The sequence below is a fragment of the Saimiri boliviensis genome, chromosome 10, assembly GCF_048565385.1.
Source record: "Saimiri boliviensis isolate mSaiBol1 chromosome 10, mSaiBol1.pri, whole genome shotgun sequence".
In the NCBI taxonomy this organism is placed as follows: Eukaryota; Metazoa; Chordata; class Mammalia; order Primates; family Cebidae; genus Saimiri; species Saimiri boliviensis.
In genome coordinates, this window is record NC_133458.1 from 114,716,850 (window position 1) to 114,744,147 (window position 27,298).

The following is a 27,298-nucleotide window of genomic DNA, read 5'->3' on the forward strand; positions in this document are numbered from 1 at the left end:
GCAAGGCCATTTGTCCTGTATCTAAATCATGTCACCCAGACTCATCTTTATTCATAACAAAGCTAGCATGTTGGTCTCATCTGGATTATTCCTCTGCCTGTCTACGTTTCCGATGTTAAGTTGAAGTTGGGTGGGAGAAGGAATATTCTTTATTGAAACCTCCTCTGACCACTCTTCCTTGGCAATCAAACCCAGCAGACACAGACTTCTAAACCATAATGCATGGCCACAATCAACTTCTGAACTGCTCAAAGTGTGTGCAAGGAAACCCTCACCTGGGCCATTTAAAAAAGGATCAAACCAGGAAAAAAAAAAAAAAAAAAAAAAAAAAAAAAAAAAAAAGAACATCTATCTTTGAACACTGAAACTTCCTGGGCTCCAAGTTAAACTTATAAAACCTGGTTTGTATAATCAAATACGTCAGCCTACTCCAAGTGATTTATTAATTATAAACTAGTTAAAACTAGGGAGACACTTAGAAAAAAACATTTTAATGTTTTTATCATTCCATGTTTTTCTTCATTCCTCTCTCTATTTTCCTCCTTTACAATTTATCACCCTTATTTGAAAAGTTTGACTTCAGGGGGTTAATATATGACTGTGAAGGCAAAGTAGCATTTAGAATTGAGAAAGAAGATATCTGCTTTTCTGCAGGAAATTGCTAAAACAAAAATAAAACAAACAAGAATAAGTTCTTAACAAGTCAGTAACTACAGTATCACATTTCAAATGTTGAAAACTTATTGGAATTCACCAACGTATTTCAAAACAAACCAAAAAACAAAAAGAAAAAGAAAAAACACCCACATTTAATAAAATTAATACCTGACTGGATGCTTTCAAAATTCTTAGTTTCACACCAAATGGGCTATAGAAAACTTGCAAAGAACTTGTATAAATAGTGTTAAGAAGAGTTAAAGAGTTCCGTTATCTTCATGGGAAGATAAGATCTGAAGAAAGAAGAGTCTGATTGGCAATAAAATAAATGCCTTGAAACATCTAAAGAGCTTTTGCTGTGGGAATAATGTACATATTCTTTGTCTCTTTGGTCATCATTATTTAATTTTCTCCTAGAAAAGCAATGGCTGCTTTACAATAAGAATCACTAACTATGAGTGAGTTCTCAACAGTGGCTGGAGAGTTTGAGAACAGATGGTTGGCGTCAGAGGGACATCGCCTTCTGATGGCTTGGTGCTAGCTTGCTGAAGGCATGGATGAAGCAGATTGCTTGCCTCCTTTTCTGTCCTCTAATTCTGTTAAGAATGTTACCAGCTGCTAAAGGGGTACTCAGTGGGCTGGAAAAAGAGAGTAAGAAGGGAGCCTAATTGCCACCCGCAAATTTTATTTTGTTTCCTTATAATAACAATTCTCATTGCTATGACTATGTTCTTTATTCCTGGGGATTTTTAGGAATCCTATCTGTAATCCATATGAGCTCCAATTTTATATTCTGTAGTGAACTGTGCCCTCTTTCTAAGACAGGAGTGTGATCCCACATTCCTGTTGTAGATATAGTGTGTATGAAAGCGTTAGTGACAAATGGGCCATACACATTGGTACCAATCGGAGTTGCATGCCTCACGTTAAGTATGACAAGCTGTGTTCCCAGACCTCACTGCAATAAAAGTGGAAAAACCCAAGTTCATATGGTTAGGAAAGATATAATTTGCTCCCGTACAAGTTATTTTTTTAAGAGCCACAATGTCTACTAAAATTAGTGATGACCATAGCCTTCTGTGCAGGAATTCCTCTTCTAGGAATTTATCCTGGAGAAGAATCTATATGTTTATACAACAGGGTTTATTATCTGTCATTTTGATGAATTGATAGCAACCTTAACAAAATGAAATGGTAACATTTCTGTGGTATAGTTATCCTACAAAATATTACACAATAATGGCTGGGCATGGTAGCTCATGCCTATAATCTCAGCACTTTGGGAGGCCAAGGTGGATGGATCACCTGAGGTCGGGAGTTCAAGACCACCCTGACTAATATGGTGAAACCCCATCTCTACTAAAAATAAAAAATTAGCTGGGCATGGTGGCATGCGCCTGTAGTCCCAGCTATTCTGGAGGCTGAGACAGGAGGATTGCTTGAACCTGGGAGGCAGAGGTTGCAGTGAGCCGAGATCATGCCTGTGTACTCCAGCCTGGGTGACAGAGCAAGACACCCTCTCAAAATAATGATATATGCATATATACATATATGTATATATATATATATGTATACACACATATCATCACAATAATGATGAAGATGAAGATAAAGCTATATATTTAGACAGAAAAGATATCTTAGATATATTGCTAAATGTAAAAGCAAGTTTTGCAAAGACACAAAGAGCATGTTCCACTTGTGTAAAAAACAGAAAATAAAACCAAACTATATAGCAAGATTCAGACTTAAGAATGTCTGAAAACACCCAGTGTGCCTGTCACTGTAACAATGACTTTATATGTACTATCTCATTGGAAACTCACAATTGCTTCCTGGGAAGTGAACTATTATTATCCACATTAGAGATGAAGAGAGTGAGGCACAGAGGTTAAGCAATATACTTCCAAGGGGAACTACGTAAGTTCGCGAATATACATAGAAAAAGTCCAAGACAGGTTGTATTAGTCCATTCTCACATTTCTATAAAGAAATGCTATAAAGAATTAAAATGGGTTTAATTGGATCATGGTTTTGCAGACTCTCCAAGAAGCATGGCTGGGGCCTCAGGAAATTACAATCATGGCAGAAAGTGAAGGGGAAGCAAGTATCTTATATGGCCAGAGAGATTTTTTTTTTTTCTGAAAACAAAAGAGAGAGAGAGAGAAAGGTGCTATACACTTCTGAACAACCAGATCTCGTGAGAACTTGCTTACTATTATGCCAGCAGCAGGAAGTACCTCTGCCCCCATGATTCAATCACTTCCTAGGAAACTCGTCTTCCAACCTTGCGGATTACAATTTGACATGAGATTTGGGTGAGGACACAAATCCAAATCATATCACGGGTATACAGACAACTGATAAGAGGATTATCTTCTGAAGAGAGAATGAGATTGGATAGGATTTGGTGGTGGCTGTATTCTATATATGTATATGAATTAGTGGCTTAAACAAATATTTCTCACAGTTCTGGAGGCTGGAGGTCCCAGATCAAGGTGCAGATTTGGTGTCTGGTGAGGGCTCTCTTCCTGTCTTGTAGCTGTCTTCTTGCTATGTGCTTATTGGTCTTTCCTTGGTGTATGTGTATGGGGAGAGACAGGGCTCTTATTTCTTCCTTTTCTAATAAGAACATTAATCTTAACATGGGAACTCCAACCTCAAGAGCTCATCTAAACCTATTACCTCCAAAATGCCCTGCCTGCAGATATCATCAATCACATTGGGGATTAAGTCTTCAACATAAATTTGAGGGAGATAAACATTTTAGACTACACCTCACATACACACAGTGTATTTTGAAGTAACAAGAAATAAAAATAGAAAATAAATAAAAAGAAAAATGACTATTGGTGGACCAGGTAGCTCATGCCTGTAATCCCAGCACTTTGGGAGGCTTAATTGAGCTGGTTGCTTGAGCCCAGTAGTTCAAGACCAGTCTAGGCAACCTACCAAGACCTGATCTGTAAAAATTAACACACACACACACACACACACACACACACACGCACACACAAAACTAGCTGGACATGGGGGCATACTTCTGTGGTCCCAGCTACTGAGAAGGATGAGATAGAATGATTGCTCGAGCCCAGATGATGAAGGTTGCAGTGAACCATGATCACACAATTGCACTCCAGCCTGGATGGCAAAGCAAAACCCCATGTCAAAAAATTAATTTTTAAAAAAGTGATTATTCTTCCTTCTTTTAATTTTCCATTGACCTGAAAGTTGTCCTTTGATGCATGCCTTTAATGCTCTTGAAGCTCTGTTAGAATCTTTTGGCCATATCTTTGTAATTCTTGCGTCTTCTGGTCACACCAGCCTCAGTGATGGTGAGAAGCTCAGGATCCGCTAACAGTCACAGGGATAATACAGATATCACTCTGCTCCCCCAGACTCTGACCATTAGATTTTAGGAATTCAAAGACTAGGGAATAAACTCATGGATCTGGTATTTTCGGGCCCCACTTTGCAGAGTCACTGACACTCCCTCAAGTCTACATGATTTCACTGGCAGAGTCCTTGGTAGTCCACAAAAATTGTCCTTTATAGCTGTCTTACTTCCCTGCCTGAACTAAGCCATATCATCCTGCATGCCATGACCTCATTCAACACTCACCTAGTGACTCTCATTGGTTCCAAGTCTACAGATCATCAGTGAAAGAATTCTCTCTGCTACCAGTGTTGATCTTTTAAATTTTCCTGGTGTATGCATGCTGGCTGTTCTTCTATTGCAATAGCCCTGCTTTGGAGCACATTGTGTCAAATTCTCTCCAGAAGAACAACAGGACATTTTAAAGAAACTAACTGAAGTCTTTTCTTTATGCTCACCTCTAACCAGGACCCAAGTACAATATCCAGAAAACGGACCTAGGGATTATTCTGCCCTCAGCTGTGTTCCCTGTCTACTTGGGCACTCTACTCTGAAGTTAAAGGAGGCCTTTGTCAACTTTCTTTAGGAGCATAACTTTGACTGTTCAAGAACCCCACCTTAATTCCTTTTCATTAATTCTCCAAGAAGTCCTCTCAGAGCCACATTTAATCGTAATAAACGACTTTGGATCTCAGGTTTCCAGAGCTGGATGTGCTGGTTAGGTTTCCCACTCCTCTTGATTTCCTGATGCCTATGCAACACTTTCCTGAGCATCAACTTAAGAAATCAGAAAACGGTCTGGAATGTGTGTGTTCCTCTTAATCGCTTGAAAGATTTTTAAATTTGGATGTATTTTTAATTATACATTTAATTTCAACAGAGATAAAATTTAGAAAAATACATTTTTCGATATAAACCAAAAATAAAAGCCTAAGCCCCCCAACTGATTGAATGCATTTCCTCTTAGCCAAAGGGACTGCAGAGAAACCTGAAAAACTGAATTCTAGACTGTGTTGGGAAGGGAAGGCAGAATGAACGCAGTTTGTTATACTCCCCTCCTTTTTGGAGTTTAGGCACAACTGACCAGCATTAATGTTAAAATAGAGATCATAATGGACTCTTTGTGGCAATAAGGTACCAAATTCCAACCTGACTGTCATGACAGAGAGAAGACTCTGAAGGAAATACAAATATTTTATCTCAAATATATTTATTCGACATGTTTTGAAATGGCCTTGCAAAGCCAACTTTCATGAAGGAAATTTGCATCTGTAGAGAATCTCCCATTAATGCAGCCAGTACTTTCCTGGATTTAGGAGAGATTAACCAAGAGTCTAACACCTTTTAACGTTCAAAAAGAAACATTTGCCATTATTTATTCTCTCTAAAGTTACTACCTAGAGGTTTCATTTACATAACTAGAACTTGGCCTTCACAACCCCCTTATCTTAACTCAAACACTCCTTCCTATTGGCTTCAGCCTTTAGACAAAGCTTAATCTTTCAGTCAATTGCCAACCATAAAATGTTTGAAGCCACCTAAGACCTGTGTATTAGTCTGTTCTCATATTGCTACAAAGAGCTACCTGAGATTGGATAACTTACTAAGAAAAGAGGTTTAATTGACTCACAGTTCTGCAAGCTGAATAGGAAGCATGTCTGGGGGGTTGCCTCAGGAAACTTGCAGTCATGGTGGAAGGTGAAGGGGAAGCAAGCAGATCTTAGCATGAAGGAACAGGAGACAGAGAGAGAGAGAGAGAGACAGAGAGAGAGAATACTACACATTTTTAAACAACCAGATCTCATGAGAACTCCATCACGAGAACAGCAAGGGGGAAGTCCACCTCCATGATTCAATCACCTCCCACCAGGCCCCTTCTTCAACACAATGAGGATTACGATTCAACATGAGATATGGGTGGGAACACAGAGCCAAATCATATCAACCTGGAAGCCCCAACTTCAAGATATTTTGCCTGTTTAAGCTGAATAAATGTACACCTCCCATATATTGATTTACGATTTTACCTACAATTCCTGTCTCCTTAAAATGTATAAAACCAAACTGCAATCTGACCATCTTGGGCACACTTAGGACCTCTTGAGATTATTTCCCAGACCATGGTCACTAATTGGCTCAGAATAAACCTCTTTTACCACTTTACAGAGTTTGTTTTTTTTCTGTCAACATGTAAATATTCCACAAAGATAAAAAACAATATTTTTGCCCTCTCCTATCAGTTCAAAGCTACTAACAGTTACATATGTGATACACATATGTTAACACATTAATGCAATACACACATAGACAAATACAAAATGCTTAAATTAATTTGCAATTAGATGAAAAATAGGTCTATCCACAGAGTAGTAATCAATTGCATTCTATTGGACATAATAAATATGTATTTCTAGAAACAAAGATAATTTGCATTATTACTTATTTTCCACAAATATAAAGAATTTTAAAATAGCCCAAAGACCAAAAAGTGGAAATAAAAAAAGTAAAAATAATCTGGATGGGTCCATTAGACAGGACTCCAGTAGTTTTTTGGTTCATTTTAACGCCTTTCACAATTTTTCTCTACATTTATTTCTTTGTGTATTTTAGTGTTTTAGCTCTCTTGTCTAAAAATTCCCTAACAATGATGAGCATCTTATAACTTAGGAGCAGCTGGACAGTTGAGGAAAGAAAAATAATTATCATGTCTGATTTTAGAACATTTTTTTTTAATGCTAAAGATGTGGAAATGGAAAAAAAAAAAAAAGGATTCCTGGGTGCCTTTCAATGGAATGTCAAGTATTGCTTAGTAGACCCTCCTCTGGGAATTATCTCATTTTGTTATAATGATCATCTTTCACTTAACTATTAGCAAATATTGTAGGGGAGAAGTTAACACCTAGCAGGTTGATCATAATGGAAAGACTTCCTGTCCACAGCAATGCAAATGAATCCTGCTCATAACTATTCAAATGCATTTGTCCAGTAGAAAATACAAGCCTTTGTAAATCACATTATCACTTGAAGCAGTTTTAACATCTTACTGGTTCCATTACTAATGTATGGGTTAACTGAAAGTCTTTGACATATGTTCATTTTATATTTATATGAGAGTTGCAATTCTACTGCTTTGAGAACTATTCCTTGGTGATATCCTCTAATTAAACAGTTTGGAGCTATAAATATGTGCTCATATAGGAAGCTCACTAAATATCTCAAAGCTTTCTCATACTCACTCTTCAAATTTATTAAAACCCAGTCTACAGAAGTCTTAGTTCAAAAGATCCAGTGTTACTTCTAAGTACCTCCTGGAGAGGTAGGTGGAGAATTTGAAAAATCTACTAGCTTATTTTCTGTTGTCCTTTCTTCTGTAGCTATGATTTAGTACCATTCTTGAATATAATTGATCCTGCCTGGTCTGATGCAATTTCCTGCTACCTTTGAGATGCCACTGTTGGTCTTGCAGCAATTGCTCAGTGTATAGTGAAGGTAAGGAAAAGAAGAGATCCTGGCTTCTGGTGTTAACAGTTTTTCAAATACAGTGATGCAGCAGATTAGAGTTTGATTGGGTCACAATGATTCTTCAAGGGAGGGCAACTCCATTTCCTGCAAAATGGACTCTAAGAAAACAAAAACAAAAACAAAAAAACTATTTGTCAAAGGAGAATGTGGGTTCTGGCTCCCTGAACCCACATTCAGAGGGCCTGGGAGCATGTTCCTAAGCAGATCTTCTGGAAGAAGGTTGGTGTTCTGGGAAAGGGTTGTTTGTGTATATTGAAAGTATAGCTGGTTGGATACCCAGTTATGATTCTCTCTTAGTGATATCTTTACAAACCAGGAAGTCTACTGGCTGCATTTTATGAAATTTCATCTAGAGTTCTGTGACTTGTCAAGATCAGTCTGTCAGAGGCATGTGAACCAGAGCAACTCCATCTTACACAAGAGCTGGGTAAAATTAGGCTGAAACCTACTAGGCTGCATTCCCAGATGGTTAAGGCATTCTAAGTCACAGGATGAGACAGGAGGTCAGCACAAAATACAGGTAATAAAGACCTTGCTGATAAAACAGCTTGCAGTCAAGGAGCTGTCCAAAACCCACTAAAACCAAAATGGTGGTGAGAGTGACCGCTGATCATCCTCACTGCTACACTCCCACCAGCACCCGGACAGTTTATAAATGCCATGGCAACATCAGGAAGTTACCCTATATTGTCTAAAAAGGGGAGGCCTGAATAATCCACTCATTGTTTAGCATATCATGAAGAAATAATCATAAAAACGGGCAACCATCAGCCCTTGGGGCTTCTCTGTCTATGGAGTAGCCATTGTTGAATTCCTTTACTTTCTTAATAAACTTGCTTTCACTTTGCACCATGGAGTTGCCCTGAATTCTTTCTTGTGCAAGATCCAAGAATTCTCTCTTGGCATTTGGATCAGGACGCTTTTCTTTTAACATCTTTCTGGTGACCACAGAAGGGACTGTACTGTGGGAAAACCCAACCCAAAGGCTAACTTTGGTTAAGTGGTGGAGTCCAGTAACATCTTTCTTGTGAACCGCAAAAGGAACTAGAGGAATCCACCTAACCCAAAGGAAAGAGACAGCAGCACTGATTGAATGACTTTGGGTAAATGGTAGGGTACCCAGGTAAAGAATGGGATTGGGTTAGAGGCCCAAATTACAGGACTTAGAGTCTCTCCTAAGACAGAATGGGTTAGAGGCCCCTCTTACTAAAAGGCAAGGATACTTGACCGACCTTGGGTTAGAGGCCCAACTTAGGAGGGTTAGAGTCACGTCTGAGATTTACGGAGTTAGAGGCCCCTCTCAGGTAAAGTCCCCCTTGGCTAAGAACAGGTTTGGCACTCTTGGGAGGTTAACTGATACTCTCTTTGGATTAGTCTTCCTTGAACTCTTTGCTGATGGCTGTGGGTGACAGGGTTAGGCATGTACAGGGTCGTGGGACGTGGGGAACTTTGTTCTCTCTTAAAGGGAAACTTGAGAGCCAATGGGACTGCTGGAAAAGATTCCTTTGCTACCAACAAGCAGCTGCCTGAACTTTTCAGTCAGCTTCAATGAGTGGGTCTTTTCTCTGGCCTCCTTAAGCTCTTCACCTTCCCCACCCTGCCACGGGAAGTACTTTCCTTCTCCACTTTCCCTTTCCTGTCTTTTTTGTTACTTGGGGCAACCACCTTTCCCGGAAGCCATGTTTTGAAACTCCAAGTCAGAGGTTGAGTTAAAGATGACAGGGCCCATCTGGGGACAAATGTAAGCTTTGCTGACTTGCTATTGAGTACTAAGCAGAGTGGATAATGTCTATGTTTTATCACACATATTTTGCTCTGGCCAGAATGAAAAAACAATTTTTCCTTTATGATGTGGCTTGGCCCTCAGGGCAGTGGTGCTGCAAGCCACATCACTGAAGTCACTCAGGGAAAGGGAACCCAGAAGCCTGGCATGCCAGCAAAAGTGTAAGAATTTCTTACTAGTTAGATTTCTGGTTTCCCTCTCTGTTTGCAAATGGTTAAATGAATGGTTAAAAAAAAAAATAAAAAGTCAGTGTTTATCTTCTCTATAAAGTTTGGATTAATGCAAAAAAGAATTCTAAAGCTAGTCTTAAGTTGCTGTGTTTTGTGCTATGAATTTGTTTTTCTATGTCAAGGGGTACTTAAGAATAAAACATGGGCTTAGAACTCCTATAAGCCTGCTTTTCAAGATGACCCAGCAAGGTGTTCAGTAACAAACTTGGCTGCAGGTCCATGAAACAAACATAAACTGGATGAAGTCTCCACCTTGTTTTACGTCCTTGGGAGTTTGACCTTTTAACCACATGGCAGTACTTTCTCTAGGTCTCCACCTTCCAGGGAAGAGGAATTTTAGGGTTCATGTCATACTTAACTCTAAAAATTGTATTAAATACTTAAAAGCCATTGCAATCTCAAAATTAACTACTCTAGACTCCTTCTGGGAAAGAAAATGGAGACGGCCCTGTGCTGTAGCTCAGTAGCTAAGGTTTTGTGCTTTCACAGTGGCGGTCTGGGTTTGATTCCCCACCTAGGAATTATGTTACTTCTGGTTTAATATCTCTGTGACCTTGTCTATTCTTTTCTCCTCCTTAGACTGTCTTCAATTTTCCTTTCTCTAAGCACGAGGGAGGTTACCTTTGGTTAAGTCAAAAGCCAGAAATATTGGCTGTTTGGCATAAGAAATTATAAAAGAACTTCATTAAAGAGTGTTATGGTTAAAATGAGTTTAATTAAAAGCAGATACTCAAGCTCTTACAGCCTGGACTCCTTGGGAAAAACAGGAGGCATCAGAGACTCCTTTCCCGGCCCTGTTTTTCCAAGGACTTCACCCTAAAGCCAGTAATCCAATTAAGAAAATTAAAAACTGGCAAATGAGAAATCTTACAAGTACTGTAATGATCTTCCTGTCTGTATGTGTAGCTATAAATGTGTTGTGTGTAATGTTTATATAAAAGAGCTCTAATTAATTGGCTTACACAAAAATAAGCACTTAAATATTTTGAAGGCAAAATAAAAACTGTAATGCCTTTTAGTTCATGTAACTTTAGTTATCTCTGGAAATAAAAACAGCTTCAAAAATTATTGATAAAAACATTTAGTCTAAATTATGCAGGTAAGATATTAAGTTTCCTAAATGTTTTAATGTCATAAACTGCCTCTTTAACTTTAAGAAAAAAATTACCTACCTTAAAGCCAATAGATTCTAGATAAGGCCTGGGGATATGTGGAATTAGCCATGCCCCCTATACAAAGAAGAGTATAAAGAAAGAGATTTTATATAACAAAGGGACTTGTATGACACATTCTTGTCCTAAAGTAAAATGACTGATTATTTAAAAGAAGAGATGCTTAGGGCAAATCAGAAAGTCCAAGAATTTCTCAGATGGTCTATAAGTCATGAAAGGCTTTGTAAAGGAAATTTATGCAAGACATGTTATACAATTCAAAAATTGTTAAGCCTCCTAAATGCTTTATAAAATGCCACTCTGACTCTTACTGTACAACTTGCCTACTTTACAGCTAGGCAAGGCCTGGGGCCATGTGGTGTTAGCCAAGCACCCTAGCTCTGCTGGAGAATAAGCTCTTATCTGCTCTACTGTCTGATGTGTCCTAGGCTAGGCTCCACACCTAGCACATCATTAAAATCTCAAACTTATTGAGGTTTTCACCAAACATAAAAGATGCTAAGGGTTAACATTATAATATGTAAGTGAAACTACTAAAGAAGCAACTTTGCATGCAAGGTGTGTAAAGAAAGTAAAATGTGGTTTTGGTGATCTCTGCTCACCGCAACCTCCGCCTCCCGGGTTCAGGCAATTCTCCTGCCTCAGCCTCCTGAGTAGCTGGGATTACAGGCACGTGCCACCATGCCCAGCTAATTTTTTGTATTTTTAGTAGAGACGGGGTTTCACCATGTTGACCAGGATGGTCTCGATCTCTTGACCTCGTGATCCACCCACCTCGGCCTCCCAAAGTGCTGGGATTACAGGCTTGAGCCTGTTACTTTTTAAATAAACTTGCTTTTACTTTGTGCTGCAGACTCACCCTTGCTTCTTTCTTGCACAAGATCCAAGAACCCTCTCTTGGGGTCTGGATTGGGACCCCTTTCCTGTAACAAGATTACTAATAGAATTAGAAGACAATCCTCTGACAACACCACAGGTGCCTTCTGTTGAGAGGCTGGAGATGAAACAGCACACAGGAGGGAAAAGAATATCATGATCATCCCGCAAAATGTTTGAACAAAGTTTTGAGAAAAGAATAGGAGTTCTCCAGGAAGGGCACACAGCTGGGGCGGGGGAGGGGGGCGGCACACAAGGAAGAAAAACAGCAAGTGGGAAGGTAAGGAGACATGGAGAACACTGGCATTCTGAGAAAGCCATATTTAGCTGTAATAGAGACTGTGTTTGGGGGCATAAGAGGAGATGAGGGTGGAAAAGTGTTCAGGGGCCAGAGAACAAAAGAAGGTGTTTTGGGGTTTCCCTTTTGCCTGCTGAAGGTTTGCTGAAAAATCATCTGGCAAAAGGCAGATTAATCAGGGGAAAGGGATATGAAGTTATTAGTCTGCTGAGGGGAAAATTATAGAGTGATTACCCGAAATTCCACTGGGGCCCAGATACTTATATCACTAATTCAGGGAGTTGGGAAATGTAGGTAATTCTATTGAGGGACAATAAATGATTACTAGGGAGAATAAATGGATCAGATATTAATTTGCAAATAGTTTACTTTGGAAATTGAATGAGCCTGACAGCCAGGCATTATCTTGTGAAAGGGACCGTTCAAGTGTGGTTACTTACATTCTTGGTCAGATGAGATAACAGGGAAGAAAAAGAAAAATAATTCTTCTCCTTGGTGGGTACTTTGGGACTTTATATACATAGGGGAAAATTCTTGAAACCACCTTTGCAAAAATAAAAAATAATAATGACCTCGAGTGAAATATGACATAGCTAACTCCATCTTGCTTCTAACACAAGTTCACTGCTTTTGTTAACTTTAAAACATAGATGATAACAGTCCCTTCCCAAAACAAATCCTCTCCTTGCTTGGGGACCAAAACCATCCTTGTAAGACTAATGGAAGTCCACAAGTTTAGGATTTGGGGGGGCCTGAATTCTGCCAAGATGTAGGTGTACTTTAAAGATAACCAGCCATTGTTTCTAGAATCACTTACTGTTTAAGAGCCACGCAGTTGGAGGTCACAAGATTTGTAACTTCCTCCATTGCTTCTCTAGATGACATCACTGTCAGAGGCATTTGAACCAGAGAACTCCATCTTGAATAGATGCTGGGTAAAATAAGGATGAGATCCGCTGGGCTGCATTCCCAGGAGGTGAGGTATTCTAAGTCACAGGATAAAACAGGAGGTCAGTACAATATATAGGTCATAAACACCTTGCTGATAAAACAGGCTGTGCTAAGGAAGCTGGCCCAAACCCACCAAAACCAAGATGACGGTCAGACTGAAGTCTGGTCGTCCTCACTGCTCATTGTACGCGAATAATGTATTAGCATGCTAAAAGACACTCTCACCAGCCACGTGACAGTTTACAGACGTCATGGTAATGTCAAACAGCTACTCTCTACGGTCTAACGCGGAACTCTCAGTTCTGGGAATTGTTCACCCTTTCCTGGGGAAACTCATGAATAATCCACCCCTTGTTTTGCAAATAATCTAGTAGTAACAATAAGTATCTTTAGTCAAGCAGCCCACACTGTTGCTCTGTCTATGGAGTAGCCTTCTTAATAAACTTGCCTTCACTTTATGAACTCACCCAGAATTCTTTCTTGTGCCAGATCCAAGAACCCTCTCTTGGGGTCTGGATCGGAATCTTTTTCCAGCAACTTCTGTCTCGTGACCATGAAGGGACGGTACTGAAGAGACCCCTGACCCAAAGGAAAATTGTCTGCATGCCCCAAATTGGCCAACTTTGGGTAAGTGGGGTGCATTTACCTGGGTTGAAGATGGGATTGGGTTAGAGGCCCAACTTAGGGGATGTTAACCAATATTCTTTGGATGAATCTTCCTTGTACTCTGCTGATGGCTGTGGGTAATAGGATCAGGCACACAGGAACATAGGGTATGGGGAGCTTTTTTCTTTCCAAAAGGGGAAACCTAAGAACTGTTGACACTGCTGGAAAATATCCCCTATGAGTCGCCACCTGAACTTCGCAACGTGGCTGCAATGGGCGGGCCTTTCTCTGGCCTCCCTGAGAATACTTTTCTCCCTTTCTCTCCTTTGCCTTTCTTATCTTTTCACAGTGGTGGCCTGGGTTCAGAGTTCAGTTCCTGACTTAGGGAATGAGTCCTTTCTGGTTGATAACTGTGGTGATCTCCACCATTTGTTGATTCTCTTCTCATTCATGAACCATCTTGAATTTTCCTTTCTCTGAGCACCTAGGTGGTTGCTTTTGGTAAAATTTAAAAGCCAGAAATATTGGCCTTTTGGTCTGGCTAAAATTGGGTAACAAGAAACCTAAAATAACTTTTTTTTTTTTTTTTTTTTTAAATAAAAGGGCACTGTGGTTAAAATTCAGCTTAATTAAAAGCAGCTATTCAAGTTCTAACAGCCTGGAACTCCTTGGAAAAAACAGAGGAGGTGCCATAGACCCTGTTTTGGGAAAAACATCTGTTTTCCTCGTGAAACCTCAGGAATTGAAAGTGAATAGATCTCTCTCAAAATCTAAGGCTCTGTTCTATTTTGCATGTATTATCGGATGTTTTTCCTTTTGGGGGATATCAGAAATTACTTCGCATTATAAAAGAAATTTGTTGTGTAATAACTGCTTAGGAGATATACTTTTGGGGATAGCTAATGGCAATTATAAGGAAATGCATGACTCTTAGCACATTTGGATCAGAGAAACATACTCTTGGCCACCTGGAAGGTATGGAGATGTTCCTACCCTCTCACTGAGAGAAGACTTTCATGGGGGATCAGCTAATCACAGAATGGGATTTTGGGTTATTTTGCAATGCAATGCATGGTAAAATCACGGCACCGTCTTGTTCTATTGCATTTCTTTTTTTGAGATCTAGGATCTGATGTAAAAATGGAATCCTTAATTTGGGGGGTCTGTTTCGTCTTCCAGCCGTCCCTGCTTATTGGTCTGCATGCTTTCCTGGCCCTGTTCCTCCAAAAGCTCCACCCTGAAGCCAGTGATCCAATTCAGAAATTGGCAAATGAAAAATCTCACATCTACTGGGTCTTCTTCTGTCTGTGATTTATGTGTGTTATGTATGTGATGTTTATACATGAAAAATCTCCAATTCATTTGCCTAAAAATAGTAAGTGCTTAGGCGAGGCATGGTGGCTCATGCCTAGAATCCCAGCACTTTGGGAGGCCGAGGTGGGTGGATCACCTGAGGTCTGGAGCTTGAGACCAACCTGGCCAACATGGTGAAACCATGTCTGTACTAAAATCACAAAATTAGCTGGGCATTATACCAGCTACTCAGGAGGCTGAGGCAGAAGAATCACCTAAGCCCAGGAGGCCGAGATTGCAGTGAGCCAAAATTGCACCATTAAACTCCAGCCTGGGCAACAGAGTGAGACTCCATCTTAAAATAATAATAAGTGCTAAAATAAAATATTTGTCATAAAAATAAAACTAATGCCTTTTAGTTCACATGCCTTTAGTAAGCTTTGGAAAATAAAGACAGTTTTAAGGATTATTGATTGGTATAATAAAAATATCTTCAAAATTAAGACATTTGGTCTAAATTATGCTTCAGATATTAGGTTTGTTAAATTCTTTAAGGTCATAAGCTTTTGACCTTCTTTAGCTTTTGAAAACAGTTCAACTTGCCTGCTTAACAGCTAGTTAAGGCCTGAGGACATGTGGAGTTAGCCATACCCCCTAGCTATGCTAGAAAGAATGGGACCTTATCTGCACTAATGTCTGGTGCCCCAGGCTCCACACCTGCTATATAATTAAGCTTACTAGCCAAGTTCTTCACCAAAAGTAAAAGTTGCTAAGAGTTAACAATGTAAAGTGTAAAGTGTATTTGAGACTACTGAAGAAACAGCTCTACACATAGGTGTGTAAGGAAAGTAAAATGTACTTTTACCAAAAGGAGGCATGGGAATATGGATTTCTTGCCTAAGTTTAGAAGGTTAAAGGATTGTTTACAGTGATATAGAAAAATCTAGGCCAAGAGTGGTGGCTTGTGCCTGTAATCCCAGCACTTTGGGAGGCCGAGGTAGGTGGTTCACAAAGTCAGAAGCTCGAGACCAGCCTGACTAACATGGAGAAACTTTGTCTCTACTAAAAATACAAAAAATTAGCCAGGTGTGGTGGTGTGCACCTGTAATCCCAGCTACTCAAGAGGCTGAGGCAGGAGAACCACTTGAGTCCAGGAGGCGGAGTTTGCAGTGAGCCGAGATTGTGCCATTGCACTCCAGCCTGGGCAACAGAGTGAGACTTCGCTTCAAGAGAAAAAACAAACAAAACAAAAAAAACCAAACCAAACCAAACAAAAACAAAATCTAAAGGTTTGAACAAGTTGTTGAAGGTTTATGAAAAATTAATTGTCAAAGAGATTCTGTGTGTGACTATATTGGTTAAGTTAAATGGGTATTATTCAGTTTTTCCATAAACTGAACATTAGAATAAAAGCACAACAGAGTTTTTTTAGAACATTGTTCTACTCTTTAACAACAACAAGGACAAGTTGCAAAGGATTATAAAAGGTTTATAAGAATCTTACCTTATGGTCATACTGATTAATATTGGATAGATTTATCCATAAGGTTTTATTAAGAATTAGGTTTGACATTAATAGCGCATTAACGCAAGGTTAAGATTTGGTTTTCTCTCTTGAACAAGATTTTCATGTAATATTTATTTTTGTCTTCCCTTTTGAATGAACTGTAGGAAAATGAAAGGAAAGAAAAGAGACACAATATTTGGAAAGTTAAGTTGTCGCTCTTAATGAGGAAAAGTTTATGCCTTTGTAAAATTTTTGATTTATCATTTTGGCTAAATTAGTGACTTATGGTTACCTGATATTTGATATTTGACAAACCTTCCAAAATCAAATGATAAAGTATGTCTTTTTCTGACCTGAATAAACCTTTAGATATTAGGTCTCCTAAAGTTTAAATTGACTTATTTGGTATAAAAATCATACAAAAAGCATTATCAAATATGAAATAGTATTTGGTTTTCTTTGGGCTATATTTGTGTAAATATATTAGTGATATGTGTTCCAAAATTACGGGAAACTCTTATAATCATGATGACTTAGTGTATGGTATCAATAGTTATAATTGTTATATTAAAATTGTTGTATGCCATAGAAGTAATCAAAATTGCTAGTCAATTGTGGCTTTAATAACTGTCCTAAAACTTTTTGCCATCCACAGATAATTATTTAGTTTTAATCCTGTTCAAAATGTCATTTATAATCAGCTATAGGGCTTTGACAGATGCTGTTGAATGTAGGCTTCTAATAACTTTGGAGACTGTACATTAGAATAGAGGAAAAACTTTCAGGACTCACATGGATAGCTGGAATGTTTATGAATATCAAGCAGAACAGGAGTTGACTGCATGAACTGAACTAATAGAAGACTGAAGCACACACATATATACCATGGAATACTATGCAGCCATAAAAAATGATGAATTCATGTTCTTTGTAGGGATATGGATGAACCTGAAAATCATCAGTCTCAGAAAACTGACACAAGAGCAGAAAATCAAACACTGCATGTTCTCACTCATAGGTGGGTGTTGAACAATGAAAACACGTGGACACAGGGAGGGGAGCACCACACACTGGAGTCTGTTGGGGGGAAATAGGGGTGGGGAGTTGGGGAGAGATAGCATGTGGAGAAATGCCAGATATAGATGATGGGGAGGAAGGCAGCAATCACACTGCCATGTATGTACCTATGCAACAATCCTGCATGTTCTTCACATGTACCCCAAAACCTAAAATGCAATAAAAATAAAAAACTAAAAAATAAAAATTAAAAGAAAGGATTTTCCTGTTTAAAAAAAAAAGACTGAAGTAATGTTTTTGACTTTTCTTTCTTGCTTAAAATGTTGCTGATCCTTTGTTTTGTTTTTCAAAGTCAAGGTAGCTTTTTTTTTTTTTTTTGAGTAAATTATACTCCTGTGAACAAAATTTGGAGCATATTTGTGTCTCTCTATCAAATTTTTCCAGAATTTGGTTCTCTGGATGACCTCTCGTCATCCTCACTGCTCATTGTACAATAACTATAATGCATTAGCATGCTAAAAGACACTCTCAGCAGTGCCATGACAGTCTACAAATGCCATGGCAACATCGGGAGGTTACCCAATATGGTCTAAAATGGGAAGGAAGTCCCAGTTCTAGGAATTGTCTATTCCTTTCTTGGAAAACTCATGTATAATTCACCCTGGTTTTTCATATAATCAAGAAGTAACAATAAGTATCCTTGATTGAACAGCCCAAGCAGCTGCTCTGCCTATGGAGTAGACATTTTTTTTGTTTGTTTCTTTACTTTCTTAATACACTCATGTTAACTTTATGGACTCAAATTCTTGCATGAGATCCAAGAATCCTCTCTTGGTGTCTGGATCAGGACCCCTTTCCAATAACACCAGTATTGTCAAAACTTAAGATTGGTCTTTGAGATATTTTTCAAACTTTTGCATTATGGCAACCAAATGAATCTAGTCAGACCTGAGAGTCGGACCAAGAAACTGACTCCCAATCAGTAACTTTCATTCACAAACTGACTTAGCACAAAGACAGTTTGGATACTTCTATTACTTCATCCTAACCTATCAGCAGCACCCATCGACTAGCCCTCTGCCTGACAAATAATCTTTGAAACCCTAGCTTCTGAGTTTTCCTGTAGGCAGACCTGAGAAATGTCTTCTGTCTCTCTGTCTAGCTGGACTTAAAATTATTAAACTGTTTCTTTGCTGCAAAACCTGCTGTTCTAAGTGCATTGGCTTTCCTGGGCAGTGGGCAAGAATAACTTGTGCTGTTACAGTCTGTTACTTTCTAAGAGCCTTTAACTAAAAATACTTTTTATAAGCAAGGAGCCATATTTTGGGGTGAAGTTCCCCACACTCTTGCAGATGCTACTGGATTTCCATTTACTCTGCAGGTGATGATAAGCTATTGAGGACTTTAAAGTCTGAGTGGACTTGAAGTGAGGAAGCAATATCACAGGCTATTGGGGAAATGAGAGTCCCAGAACCGGAAAACTATTTCAGCAGTTTAGGTGAGATATTAAAGGCCATGGCAATGGAGATGAGAGTGCAAATTTTTAAGAACAGGCGTTCAGCAACCTTTGTTGCCATGCGTCAGTCAGATACTCTGATTAAGGAAGGCAAAATGGCAGAGTATGGGTGCTGATAAGATTTGTGGAGTGGGAGACGGAAAAGAGTTAAAGTTATTTGACGAGATTTTGACTTGGGGCCCCTGTGTAAATTCTGGTGCATTAACCAAGATGTGAATTCTGAAGAAGAAAAAGGATGGGTGGTGGTGAGGTGGAAACTTGGTTCAGGAAAAGGAAAGAGATAATTTCTTATTCTAGATGCTAAGCCTTGTTCTAGTTGCTTAGGCTGCTGTGGGGGCCCAGTGGAAAGGGATTTTAATGATTTAGTGAAGGTATTAACATTCTGGGTTCTGATAGCTTCCTATACTGGAGACTCCTCTTGTTTTTAAAAATTCATACTGGGCCCTCTTGTTACATAGAAGTAATGCAAGAATTACTCCATGGTTCTTGGATAAAAATGTAAAGGCATTATAAATACAAATGCAGATGCTGTAACATGAGATGCTAAGTGGTCTGTTTAATCATGTAAATTGGGTATCTCCGTGGCTGAACTATGGCCTTGAAGGGTTAGAGGCAAGTTTTCCATACATTCCAACTTAGACTGGCCCTTTGGTATTTCCCACATGATATTTTTTAAGACTGACAAATCCAGAGTTTGGCAAATTCACGATAGGCAATTATGGGCTGTGGAGGACACATGAGCACACAGCCTGTGGGGAAAATGCCAGTGGGGGTCCTCCTGAAAGAATCCAGGGAAAACAAGTAAAACTCATTCTTTCTTTCAATAAGGATCTGGTAAAAACATACAAAAGTAAAATCCAAAGGAACCTGGTGATTTTAGTGAAAGAGATAAAGACTTGAGCAGGGTATGTAAGACCCTTATGGGAGATACACAACTCAGACGGAATAAGGTAGGGGTAGGATGGAGACCAGGGAAATGCTTAAAGGAGGTGATGTTGGCCCTGAGCAATAGTTAGCCAGTCAAAAGATGTGTGGAAGGCATTGTAGGATGAAAGGTAATGTGTGTCAGGGGACACAGGTTCAGAGGCAAGACAGCTGAGTGAGCAGGAAGAGTTTCACACACTTCAGCGTCCTGCAGTCTAGAGGGTTAGAAATGGAAGGGAGGGGAGTGCATTGGAGCAGAAGCAGTGAGGAGGAGTCTGGGGTAGTGGGTTGGGCTGAAAAACTTGAGCTACTCCCATGGAAGATGATGGCAAGCCATTGTATGATTTTAAGCAGGGGACCATTATGCTATCGCAGCAGTTGGGTGGAGGATTGAGTGGACAACAGTCTAGAGAGGTAACATGGGTACCTCTCACAGTAGATCAGGCCAAAAAAGTTAAAGGTCTAAATCAGGTTGGGTTAACAAGGTTGGAGAGGAGGAGCAGATCTAACATGGATAATAGGGTGGTAAAATGACGTCAGCTGAGACTTTGGTGCTAGTGATCGATGTGGGGAATAAAAAACAGCTTTAGATGTACTAAACTTGAGTTTCTATGGACATCAGGAGAGACATCTAGGCTAGAAACAACTAAAGACCCTCACTGCAGGTGATGAGAAGATTATGGTAGCATTTATGAGCATTTCTTTTATGTCAGTCTCTGTGTTAATTGTTTCACATTTATCAGGTCATTCATTCTTGCCTTGGTTTATTCTTCATAGCTCCTATCATTGTTACGTATTAAATAATCATCGGCTCATTAGTACAGTGTCTGCCCAACATCATTCATAGAGGTACTACAATGACAATGACTGTTAATATGTCATGTTTATCGCTGCATGACATATATGAGGTACTCAAAACTTTTGGTGAATAAATGAGGAAATAAGACAAGCTTTGTGATAACTGTATTGATAATTGTATCAGGTAGGGATGATTATTTTGCTCATTTGACGGATGTGAAAACTGAGGCTTAAGAGATTACATATATTGTCCCATGTTACATGGCTAGCCAGAACAAATATAGATCTTCAGATTTATAGTTGCATAAATGACCATTGAAATCACAGGGAAGTATTGAACTGCTTTCCTATGAATAATGCAAAGAGTGAAAAAAGGTCAAAGAGGAAATCCTAGGGGAGCCTCAACCACTGTGGGAGAAAGAAGAATCTTCAAAGGAGACTGAAGAGCAGTGCCAGGGACATAAAAGAAAGCCAGGAAAGGAACTGTGTTCTAGAAACTAAAGAGGGAGAGCCTTCCCTGAACAAGGGAGTAGTAGGCAATGCCATACTGAACTTAGGTTTTAGGGAAGGTGTGCTCTGGAAATCAGGGAACTCTATGGCAGAATTTTGGCCTGGAGGAGTGAGAGGCAAGCTTTCCTTAGAAGAGTAATGAGTGCTGGAGAACATGGTGAGTGCCTCGTCAATGGGATGGCAGTGACGAGAGTCAGCCTGGGGTAAGAACCGAAGGGAAGGGAGTAGAGATCCTGGGGGACAGTAAGTGTCCATGAATTACCCGTGACAGAAAAGAGGAAAACAGTGACGAGTAAGAAAGAGGAGAGAAAAGATTCCCTTATTACAATGGGTGAGGATCCAGTTCTGTGGATTGTGCTTGCTGCAGAATAAAAATGTGCACATATATGGAAGGTAAGTATGTATGTATATATGTGTGGGTGTGTGTAGGTGGGGTGTATGTAGGTTTGTGTATGTTTCATGAATGAATGAATCAATAAAATCTGATAATGACTGTAAACCTCCTTTGTACATTGCAGAATGCAAAACAAATGTGAAAGCTAATTACTCTCTGCTTAGGTTAACCTTGGGGAGATGGTGCCTTCAGACTTCTTACCTTATGCCACATAAGCAGAAAGTTATGGCTGTGGCAGAGATCCCCATCACTCCTCCTATCATGGGGAACTGTGCATTCTGTCCAATGCTGTTGTTTACAGGGAGATTATAAGAAGGAAATTCTTCCTCTTAGGGAGATAAAACACATTGTGCATCTGTTACTGAAACACCAGGGGTTCAGTCTGGGTCCTGATGCCCATGCACAGAAAGCAAGTCACTGAGACAGCAAGTATTTCAAGGAAGAAGGCTTTAATTGAGTGCTGCAGCAGAAAAGGGTCAAATCCATCTCTGAAACTGACGAAAATTGGGGGGCTTTATATGATGGATAAGGCAGGAAAACAGGAGTTAGAGAAAGGCAAGGAAGCATTCATAATGAATGTGGGGCCTGGATGCAGTGATCTGGTGAGTTTCAGTCCCTGGCCTGAGGGTCAGTTTCATGAGGAAGAAACTCAGATGAGACAAATGTAAGTTTCCAGTTTTAAGACTTTTAAGACCAGGGAGGGTCATCTTCTATGTTGATCCAAAAAACCTGTAAACATCAGTTCTATGAGATAATTGAGCTGGTTTTACATCATTCCTGTCTCTGCAAGTGTTCACATGCCTGGAGTAGACCTGAGAGGAGCCACAGTGAAGGCTTCCCTGGCCATGTGGTCAGTGGGCTCTTCCCATGCTTAGGCAAAAGGCTGTCCTCTCACTTCTAGCAAAAAGTGAAAGCGGAGATCTTCCTCTACTCTATTCCACACACAGGCTTGCCTGTGGACACAACCCCTACATATTTGCAGGGCTCAACGCAAAATGCAAATGTGAGGGTCCTTCTTTAGTTATGATTATGAACATAAAGTCAGTGACCACAGAGCATTAAATCAAAAGTGGTTCCTTCTCAGCGCAGAGTCCTTTCCAGGGGCCCAGGCATGAGCTCTGCAGCTAGTCCTGCTGCAGACTGAGCTGGGCTACCAAATGTCGTCAGTTTGAATAGATGCTTGAGTTTTCAGCATATGTGATATTTTTGCAAACCTGGTCATTACAGAATTTCTTATATTACCAAAACCAAACAAACAAAGAAAGATTATTTGCTCATACTGATGTGTACTATACTCTGGTGATTCATCCCCCACATCTCTCCGGCAGGTTCATTTCACTCTCCATTGTGTACTCCGTGTCCCTGCATCTGAAGTACCATTCTCAAAAAAATTCTTTTCTCCTTACCCACTACACTATCTAGAGAGTATCGGAAATTTGTTTACTTTCAATCCTAGGGACCAAGCCAAAACTAGTCTTGGCTTACATATTTGGTGAGTTCCTGAAAATGTGAGCCCACAGCTATTATTTATATTTGATACTGCATCCTCCCACAGGCGTTCATTACATTTTCAAAGACTTCCCCACAGGTGACTGCAGAGCATCCCAAACACTTTAAATAATACAGGTGCAAATCCACAAATCTGAGAAAGAAAATACAAGTCTGCAAACTATGTTTAAAAACTATTTGATTTAAATAATCAAAGTATGTGAAAGGATTTCATAGTGTTTATCTTACTTAGTGAGAATATTTTCATGTTTTACTAAAGAAAATTTAATGTGTTTGAATGCTTCCTCCAACCCCCAATGGAGGTGTTATACAATACACAGTTTGTGCTCACATTACCATTTTAAAAATGCAACAGATCCCAAATTTTGGCCCACCTGGGTTATGGTTCAAGAATTGTGACCCTATGTTAATATTCACTTGGGGAAGCAATTTGCACCAGTCAATGTATAATCTGCTATCATTTGATTTGTACATAAACTCTCTGGGAATGTAATTTAATGGTCATTTAAGCCACCTCTTTTATATTCAAATAAAGGCCAAAAAGCATGGTTATATACTTCCCAGATATTTCCTTTTCTTTGGGAATATTTAGTGACTACATGGAATTTTAATATTTAGCTCTTAAATCTTTATCTACAAATTCCTCATGAATTTATTGTAGTTAATAGTTCTACACGTAAGTGCTGCAATAAAGAGGTTTCTGTTTTTAAAAATTCTGACATTACTGCAATTAATAAACATTTCTAACTTCACTGTAAACAAACAAACAAAATATAACCCACAAACAGATGCATTCTATAGGTTGAATTATTCAGGAAGAAATGAAGGCATTTTATTTTTCTGGAAAGCTGAGTATGTATACACCTAACGAGCACTTACTGTATTGTAGTTAGTGAGTGAAGAACAACAATAGGTATAAATTCTGCAAAGATATAAATCTCTACTAAGCGAGGGTGATTTTAGCTGTTATCCCTATTTACCAGATAAGCAAAGTGAGGCACAGGAAGAGGGAAAATACTCTGTATTCGACCTTTATGTTTATTGTTGGTCCAAAGAGTAACTGCTTAGTTCCTGTGTGTTCCTGAGTTTCTTCTTTCCCTCCCCCTTTCCCCTCCCCTCCCTCTCCTCCTCCCTCTCCTCCTCCCTCTCCTGTCCTTTCTCCTCCTCCTCTTCTTCTCTCCTTCTTCTCCTGTAGTTGAATGCCATTAGCCCACTGCTCATTCTTTTGTGACTTAGATGTCTATTATCTTCAGTGTCACTAAGCATTTTTCAATTCCTATGTGAAACATACAATTGATGTCTTCAAGATTAATAATTATGTCTTCTTGAAGACAGAATTAAAGACAGTGAGAACTTAGGAGGTATTGGATGAGTTTTACTGGCCACCTCCAAAATCCATTAGTTGCTAGAGCCATTGAGGTTTAATACAATGAATGCCAAGAAAGATCTAGCAGCCATAATTATAAATGCTACTAAAATCCTACTAAAATGAGTAATATTTTAAAACATTCCTGCAATATGTCTTGGTAAATCTTAATTTACAGAGAGCCACAGTTCATGAAACATCACAGGGGCTGAGGCTGGGCAGTTTGAAGATTGATGCAAATCACAACTTGACAGAGGACTTCACAATGATTTGGTGCTCCTTATAATTTGGTGAAGTGAATTTTCCCTTCAAGGAGACAGGGGCATGGAGACATTTGATAGTATACCTATTACAGAAATGAAGTCAGTGGTAGAGCCAGAATTAAAACTTAGGGCATCTGAGGATCCCATATCTGATATCACCCATTTAGCCACATAGAGGATGAATTGAGTCACCAGTGAAAATTCTGGGGGAGGGGGCCCTAAAATAATTTCTTCTGACTATGCTACATCTTATCTTGCCACACTGTGGGTGACAGAGCCTGTCCTCATTATCTTATGCCCAACCATGAGCCCTTGTGTAGGAGAAGTGAGAAAAATGAAGTCTGTGGTGTGATTTTGATTGTCATGTGGGAAGAGGATGTAAACGGCTCCCTCCTCATGGACTGGGGATCTGAGTGTGCAGGCCTTTAAACATGGATCCAGGGCACGGCTCTCTCTTCTCTGCCTGACAGCTGAGAGCGCACCTCCTACTTCCTTGGCCACAAGCACACATTTTTAATAAGACATCAGTTGAGCAGTAGAATATCGGATATGAGTTTTAATTGCATTCTGCTTCCCGTAAGTTCTACCCCATCATTGTGAAGGAAAATAACTCTACCTTGGTGTTCACGAGGTAGCTTTCCTGATGGGTAGTCTCTACATTTTACATAAAAATTCTGATGAAGATAAGATTCACTTCACCAGCTTGTGGTGCAAAATAATGTCTCCTTTCTAATGTTCAAATCCTATCGACTTCGAGCCTTTGTTCCACTGGTCACGAGAGGGCTCTCCCTCTGCAGGTGCTTCAAATGCATTCTAAGTGGAAGGGGATCCGTGGTGTTTAATAACCCTTTGCAGAGGAGGAAACTGGGAAGTCTGGCCATTGCCCCTGAGGGAGTGCTTTCTCTACTGCTATTGCCACTGCCTGGTGTGGTCAGCAGGCAAATATTCTAGGCCAAGGCTGCAAGCCCCAAGGAACTGAAGAGCACCTGGCCTTACTTCTGAATCCAGGGTGAGGAAGAAACTGCTTTTCTTCTCAGACTTATTCTCATCTATGGTTGCTGCACACCATGCCTGGCCCGAATTCCAAGAATAATTCTACCACTTTACACTCAGGCACAGACATTTTCTCCAGGGCACATCATGCTGCCTGGACACTGGTTTCAGGGCGGGGGGGGGGGGGTGGGTGGGAGGGGTGTGGTCACAGAAGCTGCTTTGCTAGAAACAGCTCACCCCACCAACAGCAAGGCCCTGGCGTTAAGCCTAAATCCAACTCCCCTGGGAGCCCCTCTCATCTGTTAGCCTCATCCAGAACAACACCTGGCCATCAGATATCCTCTAATAACCCAGAACCTCAAAGCTTTCATTTCTTTCCTTCTAGATGACTATTTGGCCCTCAACAGAAATCTGTTGCTACAAATAGATGCTGAGTAAAAAGAACAGTACTCAGCTTTATCCACCTGGGAAAATTGTGCCTCAGCAACTTGCTATGTTCATAAGAAGATCATGGTGTGTTTACCTCATACCACATATTTAAGTGAGTACCTATTTTTTTCCCTGAAAAAAAAAATTTGTCATGTTGCTAAAACCAGAAATAACTGGGGCTGTTTAAAAACAATTAAATATCATTTAAAACAATAAAATAAAAATAAAACAAACTAATCAAACAGATCCACTAACAGTCTTGTCTCGGGCTAAGTGGTCATCTCAATAGAAGCACTGTTGTTGAGGAAGAAGGCAGGGCTCTGATAAAATAGTTTTGTGTGTGAAACAGTAACCACCAGCATAGATGTTCTAGCTATGTTAGGGACCAAGAGAAAACTCATGAAATCTAATGTAGCAAGGAAATTGGGGGCAGGATAAAGAAAACCCCACCTCAGTCATGCAGACCTCAGAAGATGCCTAAGTGCTGGATGGTGAGGAAACAGACATGAGAGTGATCTGCTAGGATCCACGTGGACCAGAGTCAAGAACATTCCACACATCCTTTCTGTGAACAAAGTTAACGCTGGGCAGCTTGCACCCCACTCCAGCTTAGGTAGGGTCGAATTGTACCCAACATAAGATTAGATTCAGCATATAAGGCAAATGTAATACATAACTAAAATATGTTGAAAAATCTCACAATCCACTCCTAGGTTCAGAAAGCATTGCTTCATGGGCATAACCCCAGAATAACATCAGGTTCAGATCTATTTCTCTTTTCTTGGACATATGTATTGAGTGGCAGGTGGTATCACTTACAACATTGTAATTTTCTCTCTCTCTCTCTCAAGTGCATGTAGTTGGAATCACGTGAGTTGTATGTGCATATGATATGGCTATACTGTATTTGGGAAGGGGAGGCATGTCCACATGGTATCTAGAAAAAAGGAATCACATAAGGGAAAGGGAGTATCTGTCAGAAAATAGAAAAGAAACGTGTCCATCTAAAAATAGTTTTGGTATTGAAACAGAGAAAAACAATTATTGTTTTGCTGTTGTCAATAATCTGCCCAACTGAAATAAAGCCAAAAGATTACGGGAGCTAAAGAAGAGATTGACACAATTCTTGAAACACCTTTTAGAATATTTCTAAACTTTCTAAAGTGTTTCTAAATCTGGCTCCCAGGACACCACACTAGTTCTGCTCCCATTGTACTGGCCATCCCCGGTCGGTCTCCACTGCTCCTTCCCCTCATCTTCTCAGCCTCCAAAGATTGATGTCTCACTAGGCTTAGCCATTGGGTCCCT

General features: G+C 39.7%; 1 protein-coding gene across 8 annotated transcripts in view; it reads right to left on the reverse strand.

Annotated features, from left to right (window-relative positions):
• The window catches only part of LOC104651814 (uncharacterized), a 154,312-nt gene that overhangs the window by 84,096 nt on the left and 42,918 nt on the right, over positions 1-27,298 (reverse strand). For 4 of the 8 annotated variants that reach the window (XR_012512222.1, XR_012512223.1, XR_012512224.1 and 1 more), the window contains 2 exons: positions 16,269-16,429; positions 12,732-12,900 (listed from right to left, as the gene is read on the reverse strand). Coding sequence is in view for 2 of the 8 variants with exons in the window: in XM_074379786.1 (XP_074235887.1) it covers positions 12,732-12,900 (169 nt within the window). In the remaining 6 variants the exon portion in view is untranslated. Of the gene's footprint in view, positions 1-10,740; positions 12,901-16,268; positions 16,430-27,298 lie in introns of all 8 variants that reach the window. The other 4 variants (XR_012512225.1, XM_074379786.1, XM_074379785.1 and 1 more) reach the window with 2 other exon arrangements.